At 38.6% G+C, this 25,545-nt stretch overlaps 1 protein-coding gene across 5 annotated transcripts in view; it reads left to right on the top strand.

Moving 5' to 3' along the window:
• Cdk19 (cyclin dependent kinase 19) overlaps positions 1-25,545 on the top strand; it is a 149,591-nt gene that overhangs the window by 59,663 nt on the left and 64,383 nt on the right. For 3 of the 5 annotated variants that reach the window (XM_048353906.1, XM_048353907.1, XM_048353909.1), the window contains 2 exons: positions 17,793-17,903; positions 19,507-19,647. The exons of the other annotated variants lie outside the window; for them this stretch is intronic. In XM_048353906.1, coding sequence (XP_048209863.1) covers positions 17,793-17,903; positions 19,507-19,647 — 252 coding nt within the window. The remainder of the gene's footprint in view (positions 1-17,792; positions 17,904-19,506; positions 19,648-25,545) is intronic. 5 annotated transcript variants of the gene reach the window in all.

The following is a 25,545-nucleotide window of genomic DNA, read 5'->3' as shown; positions in this document are numbered from 1 at the left end:
GCACTAGGATTATGAGGGTAAGCCTACCAGTGCCCAACCAGAACAACTTTTGACTTCTGAGTTGTATCAGGACTTAAGAAGATAACTGAAGGGCTGGGGATGTGGCTTAGTGGTAGAGTGCTTACCTAGCATGCATGAAGCCCTGGTTTGAGTCTTCAGTACTACATAAACAGAAAAAGCCAGAAGTGGGGCTGTGGCTCAAGTGGTAGAATGCTAGTCTTGAGCAAAAGAAGCTCAGGGGCACTGCCCAGGCCCTGAGTTCAAGCCCCAGAACTGGCCAAAACAAACAAACAAACAAAAAACAACTGAAGGATTTGTTGAACTAGTCAATATGAGTATATCATCTGCCTACATATCTATGCGTAATATAACAAATTATTTACTAAATTCCTAATGATTTATATAAATAATCCACACTGAGATTTGGAAGAGTAAGGATCTTCATGAATCATGAATGTAGCACATAATGAAAGGAAAGGAACAAAGGAAGCAAAGTTAAGAAGAGACAAGCCTCTTATGGATGGTTTAACTGCATAATATACATGGTTGCCATGATGTTAGAAACAAAAGTTCTTTTAAACAAAAATTTTTGTTGTTATTATAAAGGTAATGTACAGAGGAGTTACAGTATCATAAGTCAGGTGATGAGTACATTTCTTTATGGACAATGTCACCCCTTTCCTTACTGTCTTCCAGTCTTTCCCTATTGTCCCCACTCACAAGTACATAGTATCTAGTGAGTACCATTGCTGCATTTGCAAAATCTTTTGATTTCCATTTCTCTGTAGTCTTTTAATTTTATTTATTGTATTTATTGATTGAACTATTTTTCTAATCCTGACTCATCACTTTATAGTCTATTTGCCTTCATCAAAAAGATGATTGGACAATAGATTGTTTTCATAACTCCAAGAAAACACATCTTTGATTAAAATATATTTCTGGGCCGGGAATATGGTTTAGTGGTAGAGTGCATGCCTAGCATGCATAAGGCCCTGGGTTCGATTCCTCAGTACCACATGAACAACAACAACAAACTATATATATATATTCCTATCAGGTATGATGGTGTATACTTGTATTCCCGGCTATTCAGGAGCTGAGTCAAGAGTACCATTTCAGCCCAAGAGTTCAAGATAAACTTAAGCAACAGTGAGATACAATCTCCTAATTAAATGCATGCATGTATGCATACCTACATAAGTACATAAATAATTAAAATGTTCTGCTTATCTTTTGTATATACACTTAAGAAATATGTTTTTCCTCAATATTTTGGAATTCAGGTAACCTATAAAGCATATTATTTTGCTGACCTCTTTGTAGATAACACCTCCACTTCATATTCAGTCTAACAAATTCCAAAGACATTAATGTGTGACCTATACTCTGGAGCTATTCCAAATGTATGTATACATGGTCACTCTTTAGAATTTATTCAAGTCTTAGTGTATGGTATATAGCTGTCTTTTATATAGCTTTCTCTGAATTTTCAGAAGCAGTATTTTCTAGTGTGGCTATACTAAGCATCTGTATAATAATGAACAAAATGGTTCTTGATTTTAAAGTAGAAGTCATTAGAATTTTTTCTTGAGCAGTCAATTTAACACTCCAGTAACATAATACCTTAGAGCAGTGCTTCTCAGACTTTGAGACTGTTTGAATCTATTTGTCCATTTTTACTTTGCTTTCTTCTTGCTCATAATCTATGATGTGCACTAGTGTTTTTCAATTATTTTGTACTTTAGTTCACCTGGTTTCCCTTGCAGAAATGATGCTGAGTTGTAGTTCATAATTCACTAATGGGTCCCAAGCTTTAAAAGCAGTGCCTTAGATTGTGTGGTGTGGTGTGTTTGTGTGTTAATTCTGAGACTTAACTCAGAGTCTAGGCACTGTCTCTGAGCCTTTGGCTCAAGGCTAGTGCTCTACCACTGAGCTTCAGCTTCACTTTGGCTTTTTTGGGCATGAGAAGAATTTGTTAGTTGGGGATAATTTGTTTGCTAGACTTTTCTCCCCAGTCTCACTTCAAACTGTGATCCCCAGATCTCAGGCTCCTGAGTAGCTAGGATTACAGGTGGAACCACCAGCACTCAGCTCTTAGATTAATTTTTTTTTAATTGCAAAGTAGTATCAAGTAGCAAACCAAATTTACATATAATTTCTTCTTCTAGGTAGTGTCCTTTAACATTTCAGAATCATATGTACAATACAAATCTAAACATAATCCTTGCTCTGTTATATTTAAGTAATATTAAATGATATAAACTAAAAATTAAACGTCTACTTTCTTCAATCCCTCTGATCCCTTTTATGGCCTTATGGAAATTTTTTATGTATGTTCCTACTACAAAATATTTCCTAAAATGCAACAGGATACTGGGTGCTCGTAGCTCAGGATTGTAATCCTAGCTACTCAGGAGGCTGAGATCTGAGGATCCCAGTTCAAAGCCAGCCCAGGCAGAAAAGTCCCTGAGACTCTTATCTCCACTTAACCACCAGAAAACCAGAAATGAAGCTATGACTCAAAGTGGTAGAGTTCTAGCCTTGAGTGAAAGAGCTCAGAGACAGGTCCTAGGTCTTGAGTTCAAGCCCCATGACTAACAATAACGGCAAAAAAAAAGCTCAACAAGATATATATTATAATGTATATTATTATATAATATTGAACATATATTAAATGTTAATATAAACTTAGTGATTAAGTATGTAAACTCACTTTATATATATCTTTAGTGATCTTTACATATCAACAAGATAGGTATATATATCATTCTCAATGCATCCTTTGTTTTTGAAACAGGATCTCAGTATTTAGATCAGAGTGGCCTTGAACTTGCTATATAGCACATAGCCTGAACTCATTGATTCATCTGCCTCCCAGTGCTGAGATTATAGGTTTGCCATGCAGTATATTTTTTTTCTTTTGGCCAGTCCTGGGCCTGAGCACCATCCCTGGCTTCTTCCCGCTCAAGGCTAGCTCTCTGCCACCTGAGCCACAGCGCCCCTTCTGGCCGTTTTCCATATATGTGGTGCTGGGGAATGGAACTGAGAGCTTCATGTGTAGGAGGCAAGCACTCTTGCCACTAGGCCATATTCCCAGCCCTCAGTGTATTTTTTTAATGGCCATATATTGATTCACTGTAGGAATAGATCTTAATTTGTCCAACTAGTTTCTTATTGCTACAATTTAGATATTATTAAGCTAGAAGAAGATGGCTCAGTTTACATTCTTAAATTGAGGTAGTAGTTTTTATTTTATACTTGTTTTTGCTACTTGATATTTACTTTTGTGACATATCTACATTCTTTTAAAATTTTTATTTATTTATGTATTCATTCATTCATTTATGCATGCATGCATGCCAGTCCTAGGGCTTAAACTCTGAACCTGGGCATTGTCTCCAAGCTTCTTTTTGCTCAAGGCTAGCACGCTCACTTGAGCCATGGCGCCACTTGTGGCCTTTTCTGTTTATATGGTACAAATGAATGGAACCTAGGGCTTCATGCATGCTAGGCAAGCACTCTACCACTAAACCACATTCCCAGACCTTTTTCTGTTTGTTTTTTATCGGTCATGGGGCTTGAACTCTGGGCCTGGGCTCTGTCTCTGAGCTCTTCAACTCAAGGCTAGGGCTCTGCCACTTGAGCCACAGTGCTACTTCCCATATCTACATTCTTTACTATTTACTATGAAGTGTTCTTTTTTCAAATTGAATTTTATAAGCCTTTAAAGTTAAGCAGGTTAGTTCTATAGAGCCCTAAAGTCTGGTGATGGTATACAAGTTTGTTGTTAGACTTTTGACTTTGTTCAGGATGTATTTTGTGTATTATAGTTCTGTAGTCAAATTTATAGACCCTTTCTTTATATATGTTACTTAAAAGGAGCTCTCTGAATAGCTGGTGGTTGTTTAAAGTGTGTTATCAAAACGCAACTCTTGAAAAGAACATTTCAAAGTGGATATATAGTGATATTTGACATTTACACGTATGCTTTTTCATGTATCTTTGAATGTTTTTTTTTCATAAGTACACTAACACTTCTCTTCCTCCTCCCTTATTCCACATCCTCTTCCTGCTCTGCTTCCTCCTTTCTTTTTCTCTTCCCTCCCTCCCTCCCTCCCTCCCTCCCTCCCTCCCTCCCTCCCCCCTCCCTCCCTCTCTCCCTCCCTTCCCCAGTCTTGGGCCTTGGTCTCAGAGCCTGAGAACTATCCCTGGCTTTTTTTTTTTTGTTTTTTTGTTTTTGCTCAAGGCTAGCACTCTGCCACTTGAGCCACAGCACCACTTCTGGCCTTTTCTATATATGTGGTGCCGAGGAATCGAACCCAGGGCTTCACGTATACCCTTCCTTCCTTTCTTACACGTTCTTTTTCTTCTTCTCACCAAAATCTTGCTGTGTAGTTCAGGCTGGCCTCAAATTCAGGATCCTCCTATCTCAGCCTCTAAAGTGCTGGGATTGCAGGTCTGTGCTACCACTCTTAGTTTGTTTTAATTTTCAGTTTTAATCTAATCATTATTTAACATATTACAGAAAATAATTAAAATTGGGCTGGATATGTACCCAAGTGATAAAATGCGTACCTAGCATGTACCTCAGCACCACACAAAGAAAAAGCAATATAATAATATTCTTTATGAAATACATATTTTAGGATTTGTTGATTAAATCTAGTACTATAAAAGAAATCATTAAATAAAATTAATTTATCATTGTAGAAACTCATTTCTCTAATCATAATTGTACACAGGCTTTTTTGGAAGGAAGTGGACTTTTTGTTTTAGGGAAACAATACAGTGGACATTTTTTGTTGTTGTTGTTGTTGACAGTCCTGGGGTGTGGACTCAGGGCCTGAGCACTGTCCCTGGCTTCTTCTTGCTCAAGGCTAGCTAGCACTCTGCCACTTGAGCCACAGCGCCACTTCTGGCCATTTTCTATATATGTGGTGCTGGGGAATCGAACCCAGGGCTTCATATATAGGAGGCAAGCACTCTTGCCACTAGGCCATATTCCCAGCCCCGACATTTTCTAAATTGTATTTAGGTTGGATCATTTAGCTTCTTTCTTTACTGTTATTGTTAATATTCCTGTGAGATCTTCAAGAACAGTCTCTTTATCTTCTTTAGAAGCATAATGATATGAAATATATTGAATCATTGGTACTTGTAATTTAAATAATCAAAACTCTTAGTTATAATTTATAAGTGGTATAACTTTTTATAGTATTTTAGATAGGTGCCTGACCATTGGTAATCCTAGATATTCTGAAAAAAGGAATATCCAACATGTATTAGCCAGTTCATTCAGAAAGAAGAATCCCATTCATCTCCTGGCAGATCCTCAGTACCTTCTAGGAGATGAGGAAGAGTTCTACTTGAGTACCCCGTTCAGTAACAGCAGAAAATGTAAAGTACATATTTTAGATGTTTAAGTTATTAATGTATAAGTTAAGTGTGAAATCAGTGAGAACCTATACTTTCTATGAAATAAGAATCTGGCTTACTATCACCACAGTTACTATTTTACTTTGTTTAGCTAAATATTGACACATTTTTTTCAGATTTATAATTAATTTATTTGAGAAATTTTATTTAATGTTGTTTGAAAGTTTCTTGTAGGTGAGAAATAGTGTAATAAGTGTTATCTAACCAACCTATTTGAAAATTAATTTCCTGTACTATGTTTTCATCTACTCATTCAATACTTGTTAATTATCAACTTTGTATTGGGTTACTAGATAGTATTATAAATATTCGTTTGGAAAGAAAAGAGATGTATCTTATGGGAGAGATATATCCTGTGAATGTATCCATCTGTAATGACAGAAACCTCCCATGGCAGATTTAGAAAAATGTAGGGATTTACTCTCAGAAGATGAATAGTGTATGAGTTCTTAGAATCTGTGCCTTCAAGCCAGACATGGTGGAAATACATGCTAGTATGTGTTTTTTGATAGTTAATATGTACTTTATTTTCTCTTCTTTCTAAGAAAGCGCATTTTTATTTCATTTTTCTTTTTTTTTGCCAGTCCTGGGACTTGAGCTCAGGGCCTGGGCACTGCCCCTGAGCTTCTTTTGCTTAAGGCTAGTACTCTGCCATTTGAGCCACAGCCCCACTTCTGGCCTTTTCTGTTTATATGATACTGAGGAATCAAACCCAGGGCTTCATGCATGCTAGGTAAGCACTCTACCACTAAGCCACATCCCTGGCCCTTCAGCTATCTTCTTAAGTATTGATATAAATCAGTAGTCAAAAATTGTTCAGATTGGGTACTGGTGGCTTACCCTCATAATCCTAGTGCTACCCTTGACCAAAAAAGCTCAGGGACAAAGTTCAAGGTCCTGGACTGACACTAAAAAAAAAAAAAATCATACTGACTCAGAATGTTTGCTCAGAGAAGTATAAGTCTGTTTTCCCAGGAGAAGATATTGTTACGCCAACCAGCCAGAACAGATGATTTTAAGTGGTAAGCGAAATGTCTATTCAATTTGTCAAATTCTATTGGAGATATTCTAGGAAACTTGAAAGGACCAGTTCTTGCCACTAAAACTTTTTTCCATGAATATAAGTATCATCTCTATCTTGTTTTATTATTTATTGCACTAACCAGGCCTGGGTTACTATCTATGTCCATCCCCTTTCAGAGTGTGAGTACCATCTTTGTGCCACTGACATTTCTGGAAGGTTGTAATGATGTGCTTGTAAAGACCATCAGATGTGTGAGAATGGCAAAAATTAGGTTTTTCTTATTTTTGGGTGCCAGTCTTGGGGCTTGAACACATGGTGTGGGAGCTTCCCCTGAGCTCTTTTGGGAAAGGTATATAGCACTTTACCACTGGAACTACATACAGCTCCACTTCTTTTTGGTGGCCAGTTGGAGATAAGAGTCCCTCCTGGCACAGTGTTCCCTCCTGGGTCTGGCTTTGAATGTCAATCCTCAGATCTCAGACTCCTGAGGAGCTAGTATATAGGAGCATGAGTGAGGATTAGTTGCTAATTCTTAAAATTACAATTTCAGGAATACAGAAATATTTTGGAATTAAGCAAATTTGCCATAAAATACATTTCTTTAGGTTGGGGAAGAGATGTTCTACATTAACAAAAAAATGAATACCCAGTGCTTTCTGAGATAAAGTCATTGATACTATTTTCTTTTTTTTTAAATTTTTTTTTATTATTAATTGAACATAAATTTTTTTTTACAAGGTGTTGTGCAAAGAGGGTGCAGTTACATAGTAGGGCAGTGTGTACATTTCTTGTGATATCTTACAACCTGTTTTTCCATCCCTTGTCTAGGTCAGGTAGACCCATATGCAATATACAATGTATCAAGCATATATACAGTGTTCACAGACTTGGTCTCTACTGTCTCTCCATCTCCCTTTGTTAACAGTCATATATCAGGGAGATCATGCCCCTTTGTTTTCTGTGTTCTAGGCTTGTCTCACTCAACATTATTTGTTCAAGTTCTGACCATTTCCCTGCGAATAACAATATTTCACCATTCCTAATCGCTATGTAGTATTCCATTGTGTATAAGTACCATATTTTTTGGATCCATTCATCTGTGGAGGGGCATCTGGGTTGTTTCCAAATTTTGGCTATTGTGAATTGTGCCACGATAAACATGGAAGTACAAATGTCCTTTTGATATCTTGGGTTTTGCTGTTTAGGATAGATGCCTAGGAGTGGTATGGCTGGGTCATAGGGTAGGTCTATATTGAGCTTTTTGAGAAACCTCCATACTGTTCTCCAAAGTGGTTGTACTAATTTGCACTCCCACCAACAATGGAGAAGGGTTCCTCTTTCCCCACAGCCCCTCCAGCATTTGTTGTTTCCTGAGTTCAGAGTATAGGCCATTCTAACTGGGGTGAGGTGGTATCTCAGGGTTGTTTTTATTTGCATTTCCTTTACTAGCAGGGATGTTGAGCATTTCCTCATGTGTTTCTTTGCCATTTTTATATCTTCTCTTGTGAAGTCTCTCTTTAGCTCTTTTGCCCATTTCCTAATAGGTTTATTGGGCTTGGAGGGGCTTAGTTTTTTGAGTTCTCTGTAGATGACAGATATCAGGCCTTTGTCTGTTGCTGTGCTGGTAAATATCCTTTCCCATATCGTTGGCTGTCTTTCTATTTTGGTGGCTATGACCTTAGCTGTGCAGAAACTTTTTAATTTGTAGTAGTCCCATTTGTTGAGTCTTTCCCCTATTTGTTGTGCCCCTGGGACTCTATTCAGGAAGTTCCTTCCTGTGCCTATAAGTTCTAGTGTCTTTCCTACTCTGTCCTTCAGTAGTTTCAAGGATTCAGGTCTGATGTTGAGGTCCTTGATCCATTTTGAGTTGATCTTGGTGCATGGTGTTAGGCTTGGGTCTACTTTGAGTTTTCTGCATATGGCTGCCCAGTTCTCCCAGCACCAGTAGTTGAAGAGGCTATTTTTATTCCATTGTATGTCTTTAGCTCCTTTGTCGAATATCAGTTGGCTGTAAGAGTGCGGTTTTATTTCTGGGTCTTCAATTCTAATCCACTGGTCTTCCGATCTGTTTTTATACCAATACCATGCTGTTTTTGTTATGATGGCCTTGTAGTAGAGCTTGAAGTCTGGTATGGTGATACCTCCTGCACTATGTTTTTTGCCTAGAATTGCTTTGGCTATTCTAGGTTTTTTGCTGTTCCATATGAATTTATGGATTGGTTTCTCTATTTCAGTGAAGAATGTGGCTGGGATTTTGATAGGTATTGCATTGAATTTGTATAACAATTTGGGCAATATGGCCATTTTCACTATATTGATTCTGCCTACCCATGAGCATGGGAGGTCTTTCCATCTCCTTGTGTCTTCTTTGATTTCCCTTATTAGATTTTTGTAGTTTTCATTGAATAGGTCCGTCACGTCCTTGGTTAAGTTGATCCCTAGGTACTTTATTCTTTTTTTGGCTACTGTAAATGGAATTGTTTCCATAATTTCCTTTTCTGTTTGTCTATTGCTGGTGTACAGAAAAGCTGCTGACTTTTGTGGATTGATTTTTGTATCCTGCTACTTTGCCAAATTGGTTTATTAGATGTAGGAGTTTGGGTACTGAGTTTTTTGGGTCCTTGAGATATAAGATCATGTCGTCTGCGAATAGGGATAACTTGATTTCTTCCTTGCCGATGTGGATCCCTTTGATGTCCTCCTCTTGCCTTATTGCTATGGCTAGGGATTCCAGCACTATGTTGAACAGAAGTGGGGAGAGTGGGCATCCTTGTCTTGTTCCTGTGTTTAGGGGGAATGATTTAAGTTTCTCTCCATTTAATATGATATTAGCAGTTGGTCTGTTGTATATGGCTTTTATTGTTTTGAGGAATGTTCCATCTATTCCTGTTCTCTCCAAAGCTTTTAATAGGTATGGATGTTGTATTTTGTCAAAGGCTTTTTGGGTATCGACTGAGATAACAATGTGATTCTTGATTTTAGTTCTGTTTATGTGGTGAATTACATTGATTGATTTACGGATGTTGAACCATCCTTGTGACTGAGGGATGAAGCCTACTTGGTCATGATGTATGATATTCTTGATCACTTTCTGGCTCCTGTTAGCTAATATTTTATTGAGGAGCTTTGCATCTGTGTTCATTAGTGATATTGGTCTGTAGTTCTCTTTTTTTGTTGGATCTTTGCCTGGTTTGGGGATGAGTATGATATTAGCTTCGTAGAATGAGTTTGGGATTTCTCCCTCCGTTTCTATTTCGCGGAAGAGTTTGAGGAGTATTGGAATTAGCTCCTCACTAAAGGTTTTGTAGAATTCGTTGGTGAATCCATCTGGGCCTGGGCTTTTCTTAGTAGGGAGGTTCTTGATTACCTCTTGTATCTCACCGTAAGTTATTGGTTTATTTAGTTGATTTATTTCTTCTTGGTTCAGTTTGGGCAGTTTGTACTTCTCTAAGAATTGATCCATTTCTGTAAAATTATTGTTTTTTGCTGAGTAGAGGTTTTGGAAATAGCTCCTTATGATTGTTTGAATATCGTGTGTACTTGTTGTAATTTTTCCTGTGGAGTCCCTGATTTTACGAATATGAGTCTCTTCTCTTTTTTTTGTGAGTCTTGCAAGGGGTCTGTCAATTTTGTTTATTTTCTCAAAGAACCAGCTTTTAGTCTTATTTATTTGTTGAATGGTCTTTCTATTTTCAATCAGATTTATCTCTTCTTTAATCTTTTTAATCTCTCCCCTCCTAGTCGTTTTAGATTCTGTCATTTCTTGTTTCTCCAGTTGTTTTAGTTTCATCGTGAGGGTATTCACCTGCTCTGCTTCCATTCTTTTAATGTGGGTACTGAGTGCAATGATCTTGCCCCTCAGTACTGCCTTAGCTGTGTCCCATAGGTTTCTTTGTGATGTGTTTTCTTTGTCATTGTGGCTTATGAATTCGTTGATTTCATCTTTAATTTGGTCTGTAGCCCAAGTGTTGGATAGCAGCGTGGGGTTTAGCCTCCAAGAGTGTGTATAGGCTCTGTGGTATCCTTTGTTGTTGAGGGTTACCTTTAATCCACTGTGATCAGATATAATACATGGGATGACATCAATACTTTTGTATTTGCTGAGGTTCTTCGTGTGGGCTATGACGTGGTCTATTTTGGAATATGATCCATGGGCTGCTGAAAAGAAGGTGTATTGGGTCTCTGTAGGGTGGAAGGTTCTATATAGCTCTGTTAGATCCATTTGGGAAATGGTGTTATTTAGGTCCTCAGCTCCCTTACTAATCCTCTGGGTGTTGGATCTGTCTCTTGGAGAGAGAGGAGTATTAAAGTCACCCACTATGATTGTGTTTGCATCTATCTTGCTCTGTAATTCTGTGAGAATTTGCTTGACATATGTCGGGAGTATACATTTATCACCGTGATGTCTTGGTTCTGGATTTTTCCTTGTATTAATATGTAGTGTCCTTCTTTGTCTTTTTGAGTGGACTTTAAAGAGAAGTCCAGCTTGTCTGAGATCAGAATGGCTACACCTGCCGTTTTGGTGGGTGCATTTGCTTGGTAGATCTTGCTCCATCCTTTCATTCGAAGCCTGTTTTTGTCCCTTGCTGTAAGGTGGGTCTCTTGTAGACAGCAGATGTCAACTTTTTGTTTGCGGATCCATTCTGCCAGTCTGCTCCTCTTGATCGGGGAGTTTAAGCCATTTATATTTAAAGAGATCAAGGATAAGGGTGTTTTTTTTCCTTCCATTTTCTTGTTGGGCTGTTTTTTCCTGTTTTTTTTTTTTTTTTTTTCTTCTTGTCTTTAGTGAGCTGGTCTTTCTGCTGGACTTTGGCTGTTGAAGTTTCTTTCTGATTCTGTCTGTGTGTCTTTTACGATCTCTGTTGGGTGGGCTTCCCCTCTTAATATTCGCTGTAGGGCTGGTTTTTTATTCACATACTCCTTTAGCTCTTCTTTGGTGTGGAAAGATCTGGTTCTCCCTTCGAATGTGAACTCCAGTTTCGCTGGATATTTGATCCGAGGTTGTAAATTGTTATTCTGAAGTACTTGGATGGTGTTCTTCCACCCACTTCGAGCTTGGTAAGTTTGTGTGGATAAGTCGGATGTTATTCGAATCCTCTGCCCATTGAAAAAAGTTTCCTTCTTCGCTTTGGCTGAATTCAGAATTTGCTCTTTAATCTTGAGGTCTGTAGTCTTGAATATTATGTGCCTTGGGGTGGTTTTCCTGGGGTCTGGCCTGCCAGGTGTCCTATAGGCTTCGGTTACCTGGATGGGGTCCCCTGTGAGATTGGGGAAGTTTTCTGCAATAACTTTATTGAGAACATGATTAAGCCCTCTGCTCTGATATTCGGCTCCTTCTTCTATTCCAATTATGTGCAGATTATATCTCTTGTCTTTGTCCATTAGTTCCTGGAGTAATCTTCCCTGAAGCTTCACCTTTTCTTGGAGTGTGGTCATTTTCTGGTTGTTGTCAGCTGCTTCATCGTCCAGGCGAGAGATTCTGGATTCCATATGGTCAACTCTTTGTGTTATGGTTTCAATTGCGGAGTTTATGGATGTCAGAGAGCTATTCATGGTTGTCATATCAGCTCTGATCGTGGAAATTTCTTCCTTTAAAGAGTTGTATTTTAAATCTGTTTTTTCATGCATTTCAATTCTCAGGGTGTGGAGATTTTCTTTAAAGGCGGCTTGCATTGTATCCATTTTTGCTTCCATTTCTTTAAACGAGGCTTGCATTGTATCCAGTTTTGCTTCCATTTCTTTCTTGGCTTCCTGGGTGTCCTTCCAGATTTCCGCTCTAAACTCCTGGAATTGTTTTCTGATTTCATTTCTGACGCTTTCGATCATTCCTGTTAACATGGCCTCATTTGCTTTTTTATTCTCCATCTCCTCTTCAGTCGTGCTGCTTTTTGGAGCTGGCGAGTTGGCTTGTCCTTTGATGAACTGAGTTATGTTTCTTTGTGATTTGCGCATCTGGAGGTCTGTGTAGGTCTTCCCTCCCTTCTGTGTAGGCGTGTCTACGGCAGCAGGTGCTGTCGCTGTGGCCCCGCCCACCAGTGCAGGGCACGCCTACCAGAGCGGGCGCTTTCGCTGGGGCCCCGCCCTCCTGTGCACTGTGAGTCCCCTACAACAGGCACTTTAGCGGGGTCTGCCTCCCAGAGCGAGCCCTGGGTTGTTGGGTTGTGCTTGCGCCGTCCCGCGAGTCCGTTGGGGGGGGAGGCAGTATGTGTGGGGCCCGGTGGGATCGACTGTCCGGGTGTGGCTTGGCACCCTCAGACCTCGCCTCCGCTGCGAGGAGGGGGAACGAGATCAGGCTCAGGTGACCCTGCTGGGCTGGTATTGCCCACCAGCGCCTGTGATTTTAGTTGTAAGAGTCCGCAAGGTCTAGGCGCCTCGGGTGGGGCTTGCCCTGCCGGCCGTCCCCGGCCCCTGTTGGGAAGGGGACGGGGCCGGTTCTGCCAGTTCAGGAACCTTTGGGGGCTTGGGGCTGTTCCGCCCTTCCCCTGCTAGACTGGCTTCCCAGCGCCTGATGGGAGCTTCCCGCCTGATTTGGGGGTTCTTTGTTCCCACGGGAGTGGGGAGGGGGAGGGAGGGAGATATAGCTTCTTTGTCGGGCTTGGGTCTCCCGTTGGGGGAAGGGATTATGGGGGACTCACTTTTGCTGGTTTGTGTGTGTGTCCCACGCAGCCCTTGGCCCTTCAGGGGTTGGCGAAGTGTTGTGGTGGCTTCCCCCGTTCCCTCTTTCTGCCGCGCTGGGTTCCCTTGTCCGAATCCGGTGTGGACCCGAACTTCTCGTCGCTGCCGGTGTGTGTCTTGCTCTGCACCCTGCCTTGTGTCCGTGGGGTCTCCCGCTATATGGATTCTGCGCTCCTGGCAACCTGTCTGCCGATCGCCGGGTTCCCCTTTCCCAGCCTGACTCTGTTTGGGCCATGGTCGGCTGGTGGGGGGAGGTGCCCCGGAGAATCTCCGGCTCCGTGTAGGTTTTTGGTTCTTCTTTTTTGCTCCTTTTTGTTTTCCTGCATTTCTCCACTGCTTCTGGATGCTGGTTTTGCTGGGTTCTTGGTGGAGTGTTGGGTGTTGGAGTTCCCAGCTCGCTATTCAGTTGGTGCGAGTTGGGGTGCTTCCCTATTCTTTTGGCGCCATCTTTCTCCCATTGATACTATTTTCAACCAGGGGAAAGACTTATGAGTCTTATGGTTTTATGAGTCACAGTGTTTTTCTTTTTTTTTAATTTAATTTATTTATTAATTGAACACAAATTTTTTGACAAGGTGTTGTGCAAAAAGGGTACAGTTACATAGTAGGGCAGTGTGTACATTTCTTGTGATATCTTACGCCCTGTTTTTCTATCCCTTCTCTAGGTCAGGTAGACATATATACAATATACAGTGTATCAAGAAGATATACAGTAGCCACGTAGCCACGCCCAAGAAAGTTCGACTAGGGCTTTAAATGTAATGTCGATATTAGACAATATGTCGACAGTAGTCTTCTTTTTTTTTTTTTGGCCAGTCCTGGGGCTTGGACTCAGGGCCTGAGCACTGTCCCTGGCTTCTTTTTGCTCAAGGCTAGCACTCTGCCACTTGAGCCACAGCGCCACTTCTGGCCATTTTCTGTATATGTGGTGCTGGGGAATTGAACCCAGGGCTTCATGTATACGGGGAAAGCACTCTTGTCACTAGGCCATATCCCCAGCCCTGTCGACAGTAGTCTTATATGAACGTACATACATAGCTTTTGAGCTATTGTGATCCACTGAGAGGTCAATTTTTGACCTTTATATGTTGAGTAGTTGTTTGGTTTTAGTTACATAATATTGGGTCACTGACCCAATCCTGTTGGAAATACTATTTGGCAAGCAGTTTTTGGTTTCACAGACCTGATCTCTACTGTCTCTCCGTCTCCCTTTGTTAACAGTCATATATCAGGGAGATCATGCCCCTTTGTTTTCTGTGTTCTAGGCTTGTCTCGCTCAACACACACCATTTTTCTTAAGAATCAAGCAAGAACAGAAAATTGAATTTACTTTAAGATAAGTGAGTTATTGAAATAGAAAAGGATTTAGAGTCCCCTTGAAAAAGGCAACTGGAACCCAAGGGGGCGAGTGGTATTGTAGAGTTGAATATAACAAAATGGAGAATGAAAAAAAAAAGTGTGGATAAGAAGTCAAACGGAATCTAAGAATTTTAGCTGAGCAAAAGACTCCCAAATTTGAATCAGCATCGAAAATAGTGCATCAGGGAAAAAGTTTAAGGCACTAACTTTAGGCAATTAAATGTTTTACACAGTTGAAAGTGTGTGTTTTTTATAATGCCTTTTATGCTTGGAAGAATGATCAGATAAAATACTGGCATGTCTTGTCCATTGAATATTCCACATTGGGATGGAGTTAGAGGTTATATATCAGCACAGCATCTGCTATTGTTAATATTTAGTGTGAGTCACAGGAAAATCATGATCTACTTAACTGTTGTTTAAGTAAGATTAAATTTTTTTTGTAGTTGCATGATGTCAAGTTGAGCAAATACTGGTGAGACAAGAAATTTAAGTCTTTTGGTGAAATAGACGTTTTCTGAGTTAGCGAAGGCTCAACATGATTGTCTCCTTTCATTGTGTGTGAAGCTCACTTCATATCCTACTTTGTCATGTAGATTTCTGGAGAGAAAGGGCTCAGTGTGCGTGCGTGCATGCATGTATGTGTGTATAAATAAATTGTAAGTAATGTTCATTGTAGAAAACTTGAAAATAGGAAAAATAAAAAGCCCATTTTTATACTTAGAAATAACTACTAATGTATTATTTACTTATTTTATAAACATTTAATATTTTACAGCCATTGAATTACAGTATTTTATAATATCTTAATTATAATTTATAGCAGAAGTCATTTCATGTAATTAAAACTTTCAGTGATATCTTTGAGACTATAATGCATGACTATATCATAATTATAATGTTTAAGTTATTGGACATTTGACTTATTTCCTTTCATTCATTTATTTCAGCAAATAGTAGAAAAGTTAACTTGTTAATATTTGGCTTCAGTAAATAGGGATAGTGAATACATTCTTTGTGTGATATTTATGTAGGGCTTAGTATTTTATTAGTAAACTAGCCTTAAAAAGAACCAACAAGGAAGGTGGGAGAAAAACGAAGGAAGAGGTAACAAGTTTGATAAGAAATGTACTCACAGCCTTGTGTATGTACATTACTTTGACAATAAAATTTTTCTTTTTCAAAGAACCAACAATTTGGCTAATCTCTGCTTTAGTTTGTCAGATGTGTTCTTTGTTCTCTGTTTCTGTGTGTCATTTTTAAAAAATATTTTACAGCATTTATTTTATTAATAGCTCTTTTAGGACTATGTCACTTCTTTGCTTTTCTGGTTATGTGCCTAGTTAAATATTTCTTCCTAAGATATTCATAGCTATATTTCTGCTTATTATATTAACTCAGCACTCTTATTTAGTAGAGTAGGTGTTAATTAAAAGAACAAAATTATTCACATCACCTTTAGGAAAAAGGATATTGTGAAAGGGTGGTGATGTTTTACAATGTTATAGTTCATTTTTTTTTGTGTGTGAGTTAAGAGCCAGTAATCAGTAGAATTAATTCATTTGACAAGTAATTATTGAGTGCTTATTTGGTTCTAGATGTCATTTTAAACACTTGGGATATAAAAGCCACAAAAAGCTTTGCCTCTATTGATCTTATACATTAATATAGAGAAGAAAGCCAGTAAATAACAAAGAAACATTAGCATATCTGTTCAAGTGAGATATTTCTGTAAAGTGAATGTTAAAGTATAAGTTTTGAAAAATGTGAAAAAATGAGCCAACCTGGTATTAGAACCCATTCAAAGGTGAATCCTTTGAATAAATTTATGGATTAGGTATATTCAAATGACTGTGAAAATTAACTTCCTCCGTGGTGGAAGAAGGCATTGAAGTAGAAGTTGATGAAACTCTTATTGTACAGCCCAGGATTCACATGCCTGTAGATAAGTTATTCTGCATCATCTGCATCACTAACAGTTAATAATGTAGCTTTGTAAACTAGAATTAGGTGACTGAAAGATCTTTTCTTAATAATGTATTTTTTTCTTGCCAGTCCTGGGGCTTGAACTCAGAGCCAGAGCACTGTCCCTGGCTTCTTTTTGCTCAAGGCTAGCACTCTACCACTTGAGCCACAGCACCACTTCTGGCTTTTGCTGTTTATGTGGTGCTGAGGAATTGAACCCAGGACTTCATGTATATGAGGCAAGCATTCTACCACTAGGTTATATTCCCACCCCTTTAACAGTGTATTTTATTCTATTGAGTAGAAATCTTTTTCCTATATGAGTTGCTAGAAAGGTTTTGTTTTCCAAACACTTTAGACACAGAACTGTAGATTTGATAGTGCTAGTACTTGGTATAAAATAAAGAATCATGGGTAAATTATAGCTGGTAGGTCATTTTCAGGCAACCAAAATGAGAATTGAGACCTGGGAAAATCTGTCATTGAAAATAGTTTTTCTTAAAAAAAAAAAAAAAAAAAAGCGCATCTGGGAAGTAGCTGAAAAATTTCCGAGATGGCATTCAAATAATTAAAAATAAAAAAAAATAGGGTTTTCCTCATGTTACCAAGGCTTGTTTTGAACTCCTGGGCTTAAGTGGTCTTCCCACTTCAGTTTTTCTAGTAACTTGGGTGATTAGACATGTTTTACCACATACAACTGAAGTTGATAGGAATTTTCACATCACCATATAGTCACTCATTTCACTCATTTAAGACTCGTAGGATGAGTAAGCAATTAATTTTTCTCAGATTCATTTATTTACTTAACATGTCTGTCTTTTCTAAGGCACTGTGGGAATTGGAGACTAGTATTTTAGATATAGTGAGAAAAATCAGATTTGGTATAACCAGGAAGATCTTTTTAAATCTGATCTCCTTCTCTTTCCTGCTGTTTGTCATTCAGTCAAGTTATTTTATTTTATTTTATCATTTGGAACTGAGTATTGATATTTTTTTCCACTTCCTTGTATTTTCTGAATTTTCAAGAATTTTATTTTGAAGTTTAAGAAAGTGAATTTCTGGGACTGGGAATGTGGCTTAGTAGTAGAGTGCTTGCTTAGTATGCATGAAACCCTGGGTTCAATTCCTCAGTACAGAAAAGGCCAGAGGTGGTGCTGTGGCTCAAGTGGTAGAGTGCTAGCCTTGAACACAGGCTCAGGAACAGAGCCCAGGCCCTGAGTTCAAGCCCCAGAATTGGCAAAAAAAAAAAAAAAAGGAAAAAGAAAGTTTTTTCCACCCCACTTCTTACTAACAGAATTGTGGTTCATCTGTTTCTCTTACATTCATTCAGCTTTTGAGAGAATTGAAGCACCCTAATGTGATCGCATTGCAAAAAGTGTTCCTTTCTCACAGTGACAGGAAGGTGTGGCTGCTGTTTGATTATGCAGAACATGACTTGTGGGTAAGTCTAAAATCATTCATTAAGGGTTATTTTATATAAGTAAGGGTTATTTTATATAAGTGATACCTACTGCTAATATACAGGAAGCAAGCTTGATGCTAACTTTTCCCTTTCCTCCTCTTCTCTCTCCTCCCTCCCCCTCCTCTTCCATTCTTTTCTGTTGGTTGTGAGGCTTGAATTTAGGGCCTGGGCACTGTCCCTAAGCTTTTTGGCTCAAGGATGGCTGGCTACCACTTTCAGTCACAGTTCCAATTCCAGTTTTTGAGTGGTTAATTGGAGATAAGTCAGGGACTTTTCTGCTGGGGCTGGCTTTGAACCGTAATCCTCAGATCTCAGCTTCCTGAATAGCTAGGATTACAGGCCTGAGCCATGGTACCCAGCTTCAGTGTTTGTTTTTTTAATTAGCATACATTAGTTATGCAAGGAGGGGTTTCATTGTGACATTTTTCACACACGTATACAATCTGTCCTGCCAACATCATTATTACAATGTTTTAATAATTCACAAGATAAAGTGGATATAAACATTTGAATATAATCTTTAAAAAATTATTTCAATGGGATTAGATTCTCTACTTTCTTTTTTTTTTTGCCAGTCCTGGGCCTTGGACTCAGGGCCTGAGCACTGTCCCTGGCTTCTTCCCGCTCAAGGCTAGCACTCTGCCACTTGAGCCACAGCGCCGCTTCTGGCCGTTTTCTGTATATGTGGTGCTGGGGAATCGAACCTAGGGCCTCGTGTATCCAAGGCAGGCACTCTTGCCACTAGGCTATATCCCCAGCCCCAGGAACTTCTTAATTTTAATGTCCTAATAGTGATGTTATCCAAATGCACTAAATACTATTTATAGAAAACATTTATAATTAAAAAATTCTGTCATTAGCAAATATGACTAATGTATTCTTATATAGGCACTTAAACATTGACTCATTTTACACTTTGCTTCTATCTAATGACAATATTGTTTCAGTAAATTTGACTATTATAACCCTACATAAACATTGGTCACATTCACATCCAAAATAGGTAATTTTGTTTGACTTTATTCTAACTATTTTCTTTTTTTTTTTTTTTTTTTTTGGCCAGTCCTGGGGCTTGGACTCAGGGCCTGAGCACTGTCCCTGGCTTCTTTTTTGCTCAAGGCTAGCACTCTGCCACTTAAGCCACAGCGCCACTTCTGGCCATTTTCTGTATATGTGGTGCTGGGGAATCGAACCCAGGGCCTCATGTATATGAGGCAGGCACTCTTGCCACTAGGCCATATCCCCAGCCCCTCTAACTATTTTCTTTGTGTCATTTATTGGCCTTAAAAAATAGTTTTCTGTTTTTTGGGTCAGTCATGGGGCTTTGAGTTCAGGCTTGGGCACTGTCCGAGCTTTTGTGCTCAAGGCTAGTGCTGTATCAGTTTGAACCACAGTTAATACATCTGGTGGTTAATTTGAGATGAGTCTCATGGACTTTCCTTGATACAAAAATCTCAGATCTCAGCCTCTTGAGTAGCTTAAAAATAGTTTTAAACAGACTATTTACAGATTAGACTATGTTCTATTGACATAAGCATTGCAAAGATTGTATTATCATAGTTTGCTTTATTTTTAATTTTAGCATATTATTAAATTTCATCGTGCGTCAAAAGCAAATAAAAAGCCCATGCAGTTGCCGAGATCTATGGTTAAATCCTTACTTTACCAGATTCTTGATGGTATCCATTACCTCCATGCAAATTGGGTGCTTCACAGAGACCTGGTAAGTATGTTTCTTTAAAATTCATCAACATGTCTTTTATTCTTTAGGAGCATCTTTTCGTGGTACATTTATTTAAGAAAAAAATAGAAAACTTTGAAAATATATACAAGCAAAAAGAAGGAATAAAAATTACCTATAGACATACAATCAATACTTACCAATTAACATTTTGTTAACTGGGTTATATTTATGTATAGCTATAAAATGTCATTGTCTTTTGTTTTTTTCTTGCCTGGGCTGGCATTGAACCATATTCCTCAGCTCTTAGCCTCTGAGTAGCTAGGATTACAGGTATGAGCCACCAGCACCTGGCCAGTGTGATTTTTTTTTTTTTTTTTTTTTTTTTTACCAGTCCTGGGCCTTGAACTCAGGCCGTTTTCTATATATGTGGTGCTGGGGAATTGAACCCAGGGTTTCATGTATGCAAGGCAAGCACTCTTTCCACTAGGCCATATCCCCAGCCCCACCAGTGTGATTTGTAAAGAAATGATTAATGTATAATTTTAGTGGAGTAGTTCCTATGTAAAGCAAGTGTGTACAATTTTAGTTTGTATTTTTGCTCATCTTCAGTAAATATATTAACAAACAGGTAGCTCATGCTTGTAATCCTAGCTACTCAGGAGGCTGAGGTCCGAGGATAATGGTTCAAATCCAGCCCAGGCAGGAAAGTCTATGTGACTCCTATTTCCAATTAATAAGCACAAAGCCAGAAGAATGGGGTCAAGTGGTAGAGGTCTAGCCTTTAGTGAAAAAATTAAGGGACAGTGCTCAGGCCCCTAGTTCAAGCTTCATGCTGGCACAAAAAGGAAAAAAATAAATGAAAGTAAAAACTGATGATTCATATTTTTCCGTTAAGATTTAGGCTGTAAGAATGCCATTATACCTGGTGGAAAGAATGTTGTCACTAGTTTTTCCTCTTTCCTTTTCCCTCTTTCCTTTCCTTTGGCTTAAAGTCAGGGCCTGGGTGCTGTCCTCGAGGAGCTTCACTTTCATCTTTTTGGTGGCTCATTAGAAATAGAAGTCTCACATACTTTCCTGTCTGTCTGGCTTTGAACCATAGTTCTCAGATCTCAGCCTCCGGAGTAGCTAGGATTATAGACATGAACCACTGGTATGGTGTTCTGCTTGATTTTACTTCTTATTCAGTAAACCTATAATAAACTTGTTAATATCAAATATTTTCCTGGTGTTTATCTTCATATTGTATCATTTTAGTTGATATTGATGAGAGCTTTTTGAGGAGATAAGGCTTCTCTTGTGCAAGTTGGAGATTTTATCCTGCCACCATACATATGATTTCATGATCATTTATTGTTTAGGTTTTTGAGAATTTGGGGGATATGGTAGTAGGTAGATTCATATCTTTTGAGGAGAATTATTTATTACAGATAAGCTAAATACATAATGTACATGTACATATGTAGTTTGTATTCCCTGGCATTTTGTCAGTTAAGGTATAACCTTGAATACCACTTGTGGGAAAATGGTAGGGGTCACAAACAGTACAATTGCTATTTTACTGTATCATTTTGAACTTTAAGGATCTTCAAGGCTTCTGTTTATCCACCTTACTCTTAACCATACTACTCTCATATCCATCTCTACTTAGAAATAATCTCTCATTTTTAATGGATCCTGATATCATCTTTGCTTATAATATCTATCTCTTAATATTACGGTAATTGTTATAGGTGTCTAGAACATCTCCTAGATTGTAAACTTCTCGAGAGAGCAGAGTTGATGTTATCTTTTTTGTACACCATCACCTCTGTACACTTGGGTGTGAGGAACTACCTCCTGAGTGAGTAGGCCTCAGTGAGAATAAATTATTATGACATTTTTCAATCAATTATTTAAACACACTGTCTTTAGTGAACATTATTGGTTTTTTGGTATGAATAGTATGACTGCCTCAAATATATTCTCAAGGAGCTTATAGTCTGAGAAGAGAATATGGCATATACACAAGCCATGAGATGCCATGAGTTAGGGAGAATGTGATTATTCACAATAAATGCTACTCAAGGTCAAAAGAGCTTCTATTTGTGGGGAGTGAATGGAGGAATGCTTTAGAGACCAGGTAGCATTTGAGATAAATTTTAGAGATTTAAGAGATGAAAGAAATTTGAAGGAGTGTTGATGTTAAAATTCTGACATGAGATAGTACTTGTATTACCTCTGAAAATGTGAAGTTTGCCTGGATCAACTATGGATAATTGGAGTACTATGAGGTAAGACCAAAAAAGATATAAATGGGAGCCTGATTGAAGCAGGCTCTGTCAATCTAGGGAATTGGGAGGGTCTATTTGTTTGCTTGTTTTAATGTATTGAAAGTTTCTGTGCAACAGACTAGACACCCCCTCCAAACTAAAAAAATCACTACTAGTTATTACTTCCTTGTGCATGCATAGAGTATTGTTATTAAAAATGTATTGAATGTATCTCTGACCTGCCTCCTGCTTGTTTATATTGTACCCATACATTTATTGAATGCGTCTGCTACTCAAGTAGGTAATTCCAAGGAGGCGATTTGAAACTTTGACCTATCTAGTCTGGGATGACCTCCCTAGTTCTTTTCACTGTAGCTGTACCATATTTTCATGCTTTTGCAGAAGTATTTTCAGTAGATATAAATTATATGCTTGCTTTGTAGATGTATTCTGTAACAGATGAAGAAACACATATAAAAGATAAATATAATATTAAAAGAATAATAAAGATATTCAAAATTATTTTTAGTGAACTTATGAGTAGAAGTTGCTATTTTAGTCTATGGATATAGGGTTTTTGTTGTTTTTGTTGTTGGTCATGGGGCTTGAACTCAGGACCTGAGTGCTGTCCCTGAGCTCTTTGCTCAAGGTTAGTGCTCTACCAGTTTGAGTCACAGTGTCACTTATCTGGAGGTTAAGTAAAGAGTCTCATGGACTTTCTTACCTGGGCTGGATTTGAACCATGAGCCTCAGATCTCAGCCTCCTGAGTAGCTAGGACTTGTAGGCATGAGATACCAGCACCCAGCTTTGGATATAGTTGTTGTTGTGGCTGGTTGTAGGCCTTGAACTAAGGGTCTAGGCACTGTTTCTGAGCTCTCTTCCTCAAGGCTAGTGCTGTACCACTTTGAGCCATAGCGTTACTTCTGGTTTTTGAGTGGTTAATTGGAGATAAGAATCTCATGGGAACTTTTCTGCTCTGGCTGGCTATGAACCACAATCTGATCTCAGTCTCCTGGATGGATTACAAGTGTCAGCCACTGGCGCTGGCTGGGTATAGTTTTTCATGCCTTATTTTTTCACAGATACTTAAATGTGTTCATTGTTTCTAAATAGACATTTGATATGAAACACCTGAAAAATCCACACATGTAAAGTGGTAAATATAATAACCAAGAAATTTCAAAAGTAAATAGAAACCAGAGTTTGGGCCAAGTGCTAATGCTCATGCCTATAATCCTAGCTACTTCAGGAGACTGAGATCTGGTGATCATGGTTTGAAGTCAGACTGAAAAGGAAAATTGTTGAAACTTTTCTTTCTAATTAAACACACACACACACACACACACTCACACAACCAACACCAGAAGTGGAACTATGGCTCAAATGGTAGAGCCCTAGCCTTGAGCAAAAAAGTTCAGGGACAGTACCCAGGCCTTGAGTTCAAGACCCAGGACTGACACAAACAAAATGCAGTGGGGCTTTATACCACAAAAAGCTTGATGTTTTTCATTATGATTGATGTTATATCTGGAACAGTATTTTAATTATGAGATTAGGGTCCTAGAATTTAATACAAAAGGTAGAATTTACAGTCATCCAAAAGGACTACTTAAATTTAAAAAATTGCCTTAAAAGAAAAGGAGAAAGAGAGCTAAATATATTCATCTTGGCTGAGAGTGAAGGAGAGATGTAAGTCTATAAATATTTGAGCCTTTTAAACACTAAGAGAGAAAAGATGTATTTGAATTTTACAGCAGGATATAGCTAAGAGTAAGAAGATAAAATTTATGATGACTCATTTTTATGAGATTACTATTTCTGGTAGATTGGAGGAATGCCAAGATATAGCTCATTTTGTTTTTAAAATTATGAGCTTCTTGTTTTTTCTTCTTCTTCTTTTAGTTATTGGTCGTGGGGCTTGAACTCAGAGTTTTGGTGCTGTCCCAGACCTCTTTTGCTCAAGGCTAGTGCTGTACCCCTTTGAACCATAGCACCATTTCTGGTTTTCTGGTGGTCAGTGGATGAGTTTCACAGACTTTTCTGCCAAGACTGGCTTTGAACTGCAATTCTCAGATCTCAGCCTCCTGAGTAGCAAGGATTATTATAGGTGTGAGCCACCAGCACCAGGCTTTTATAAGCTTCTTGAGAGCAAAGTTCATATCTCACCCATTGTGTTGTCCTGGTATTGCCATATTGTGTGTGCTCATAAGTTATTTGAATGGAATTTCAGGAAAGCATCTGGCAATTTCTCGTTATTCTTTAGCAAAGACAGAGAAATACTGGCTGAATGTTAGTATTATTAAGTAGATCAATAATTCCTTAATTCCAAAATATTGCTACTGGATCAGTGACAAAAACTGAAATATTAGACAAATTATTTTCTCTGTCATATTTCAGAATCTAACACACGACAAGCATTACTAGGTTTTTTATTGAACAAAAAATTTAAATGAATGCTTCTCAACCTAGCTGTGTGTTTAAGAACAAAAAAGTTTGAAGGTCCTATACCAAAAACGTTACTTGTTTGAATAGTTGTTCTTTACACTAAAGGATAGTGTGTGTATGGGTGCATGTGTGCACATGCATGTGCATGCCAGTCCTGGGGCTTGAACTTATGGTCTGGGCACTGTCCCTGAGCTTTTTTGCTCAAGTCTAGCACTCTACCACTTGAGCCACAGCTCCACGTCCAGCTTTTTGGTGGTTAAATATTATAAAGAGTCTCATTTACTTGCCTTCCCAGGCTGGCTTCAAACCTTGATTTTCAGACCTCAGCCACCTAAATCTTTAGGATTACAGATGTGAGCCACTGGCACTTGGCCCTCATGACAGAGCCCTCATAGTTTAACCATCTCTCAGGGGTCCCACCTTTTAACACTGTTGGATTAAGTTTCTTTTTTTTTTCTTTTTTTTAAATTTAATTTATTTATTAATTGAACACAAATTTTTTGACAAGGTGTTGTGCAAAAAGGGTACAGTTACATAGTAGGGCAGTGTGTACATTTCTTGTGATATCTTACGCCCTGTTTTTCTATCCCTTCTCTAGGTCAGGTAGACATATATACAATATACAAGGTATCAAGAACATATACAGTAGCCATGTGGCCACGCCCAAGAAAGTTCGACTAGGGCTTTAAATGTAATGTCGATATTAGACAATATGTCGACAGTAGTCTTATATGAACGTACATACATAGCTTTTGAGCTATTGTATTCCCCTGAGAGGTCAATTTTTGACCTTTATATGTTGAGTAATTGGTTTTAGTTACATACTGTTGGGTCGCTGCCCCAATCCTTTGGGGAATACTATTCGACAGCAGTTTTTGGTTTCACAGACTTTTTGGTTTCACAGACTTAAAATAGGAAAGTTTTTTTTTTTTTTTTTTTTTTTTTTTTTTGCCAGTCCTGGGCCTTGGACTCAGGGCCTGAGCACCTTCCTTGGCTTCTTCCCGCTCAAGGCTAGCACTCTGCCACCTGAGCCACAGCGCCCGTTTTCCATATATGTGGTGCTGGGGAATCGAACCGAGAGCCTCATGTGTTGGAGGCAAGCACTCTGGCCACTAGGCCATACTCCCAGCCCCAAGTTTCTAATACATGCTTTTTGGGGAGAATATTCAAACCATAGCAGTCATTAAGGGTATGATCAAGGTTTATTCATAAGTTAGAGCAATGAATGGCAATTATGGAATC

This window comes from Perognathus longimembris, chromosome 9, assembly GCF_023159225.1.
Source record: "Perognathus longimembris pacificus isolate PPM17 chromosome 9, ASM2315922v1, whole genome shotgun sequence".
Classification (NCBI taxonomy): Eukaryota; Metazoa; Chordata; class Mammalia; order Rodentia; family Heteromyidae; genus Perognathus; species Perognathus longimembris.
Note: the sequence above shows the minus strand (reverse complement) of the source record. Positions and strands in the feature narration are given on the sequence as shown.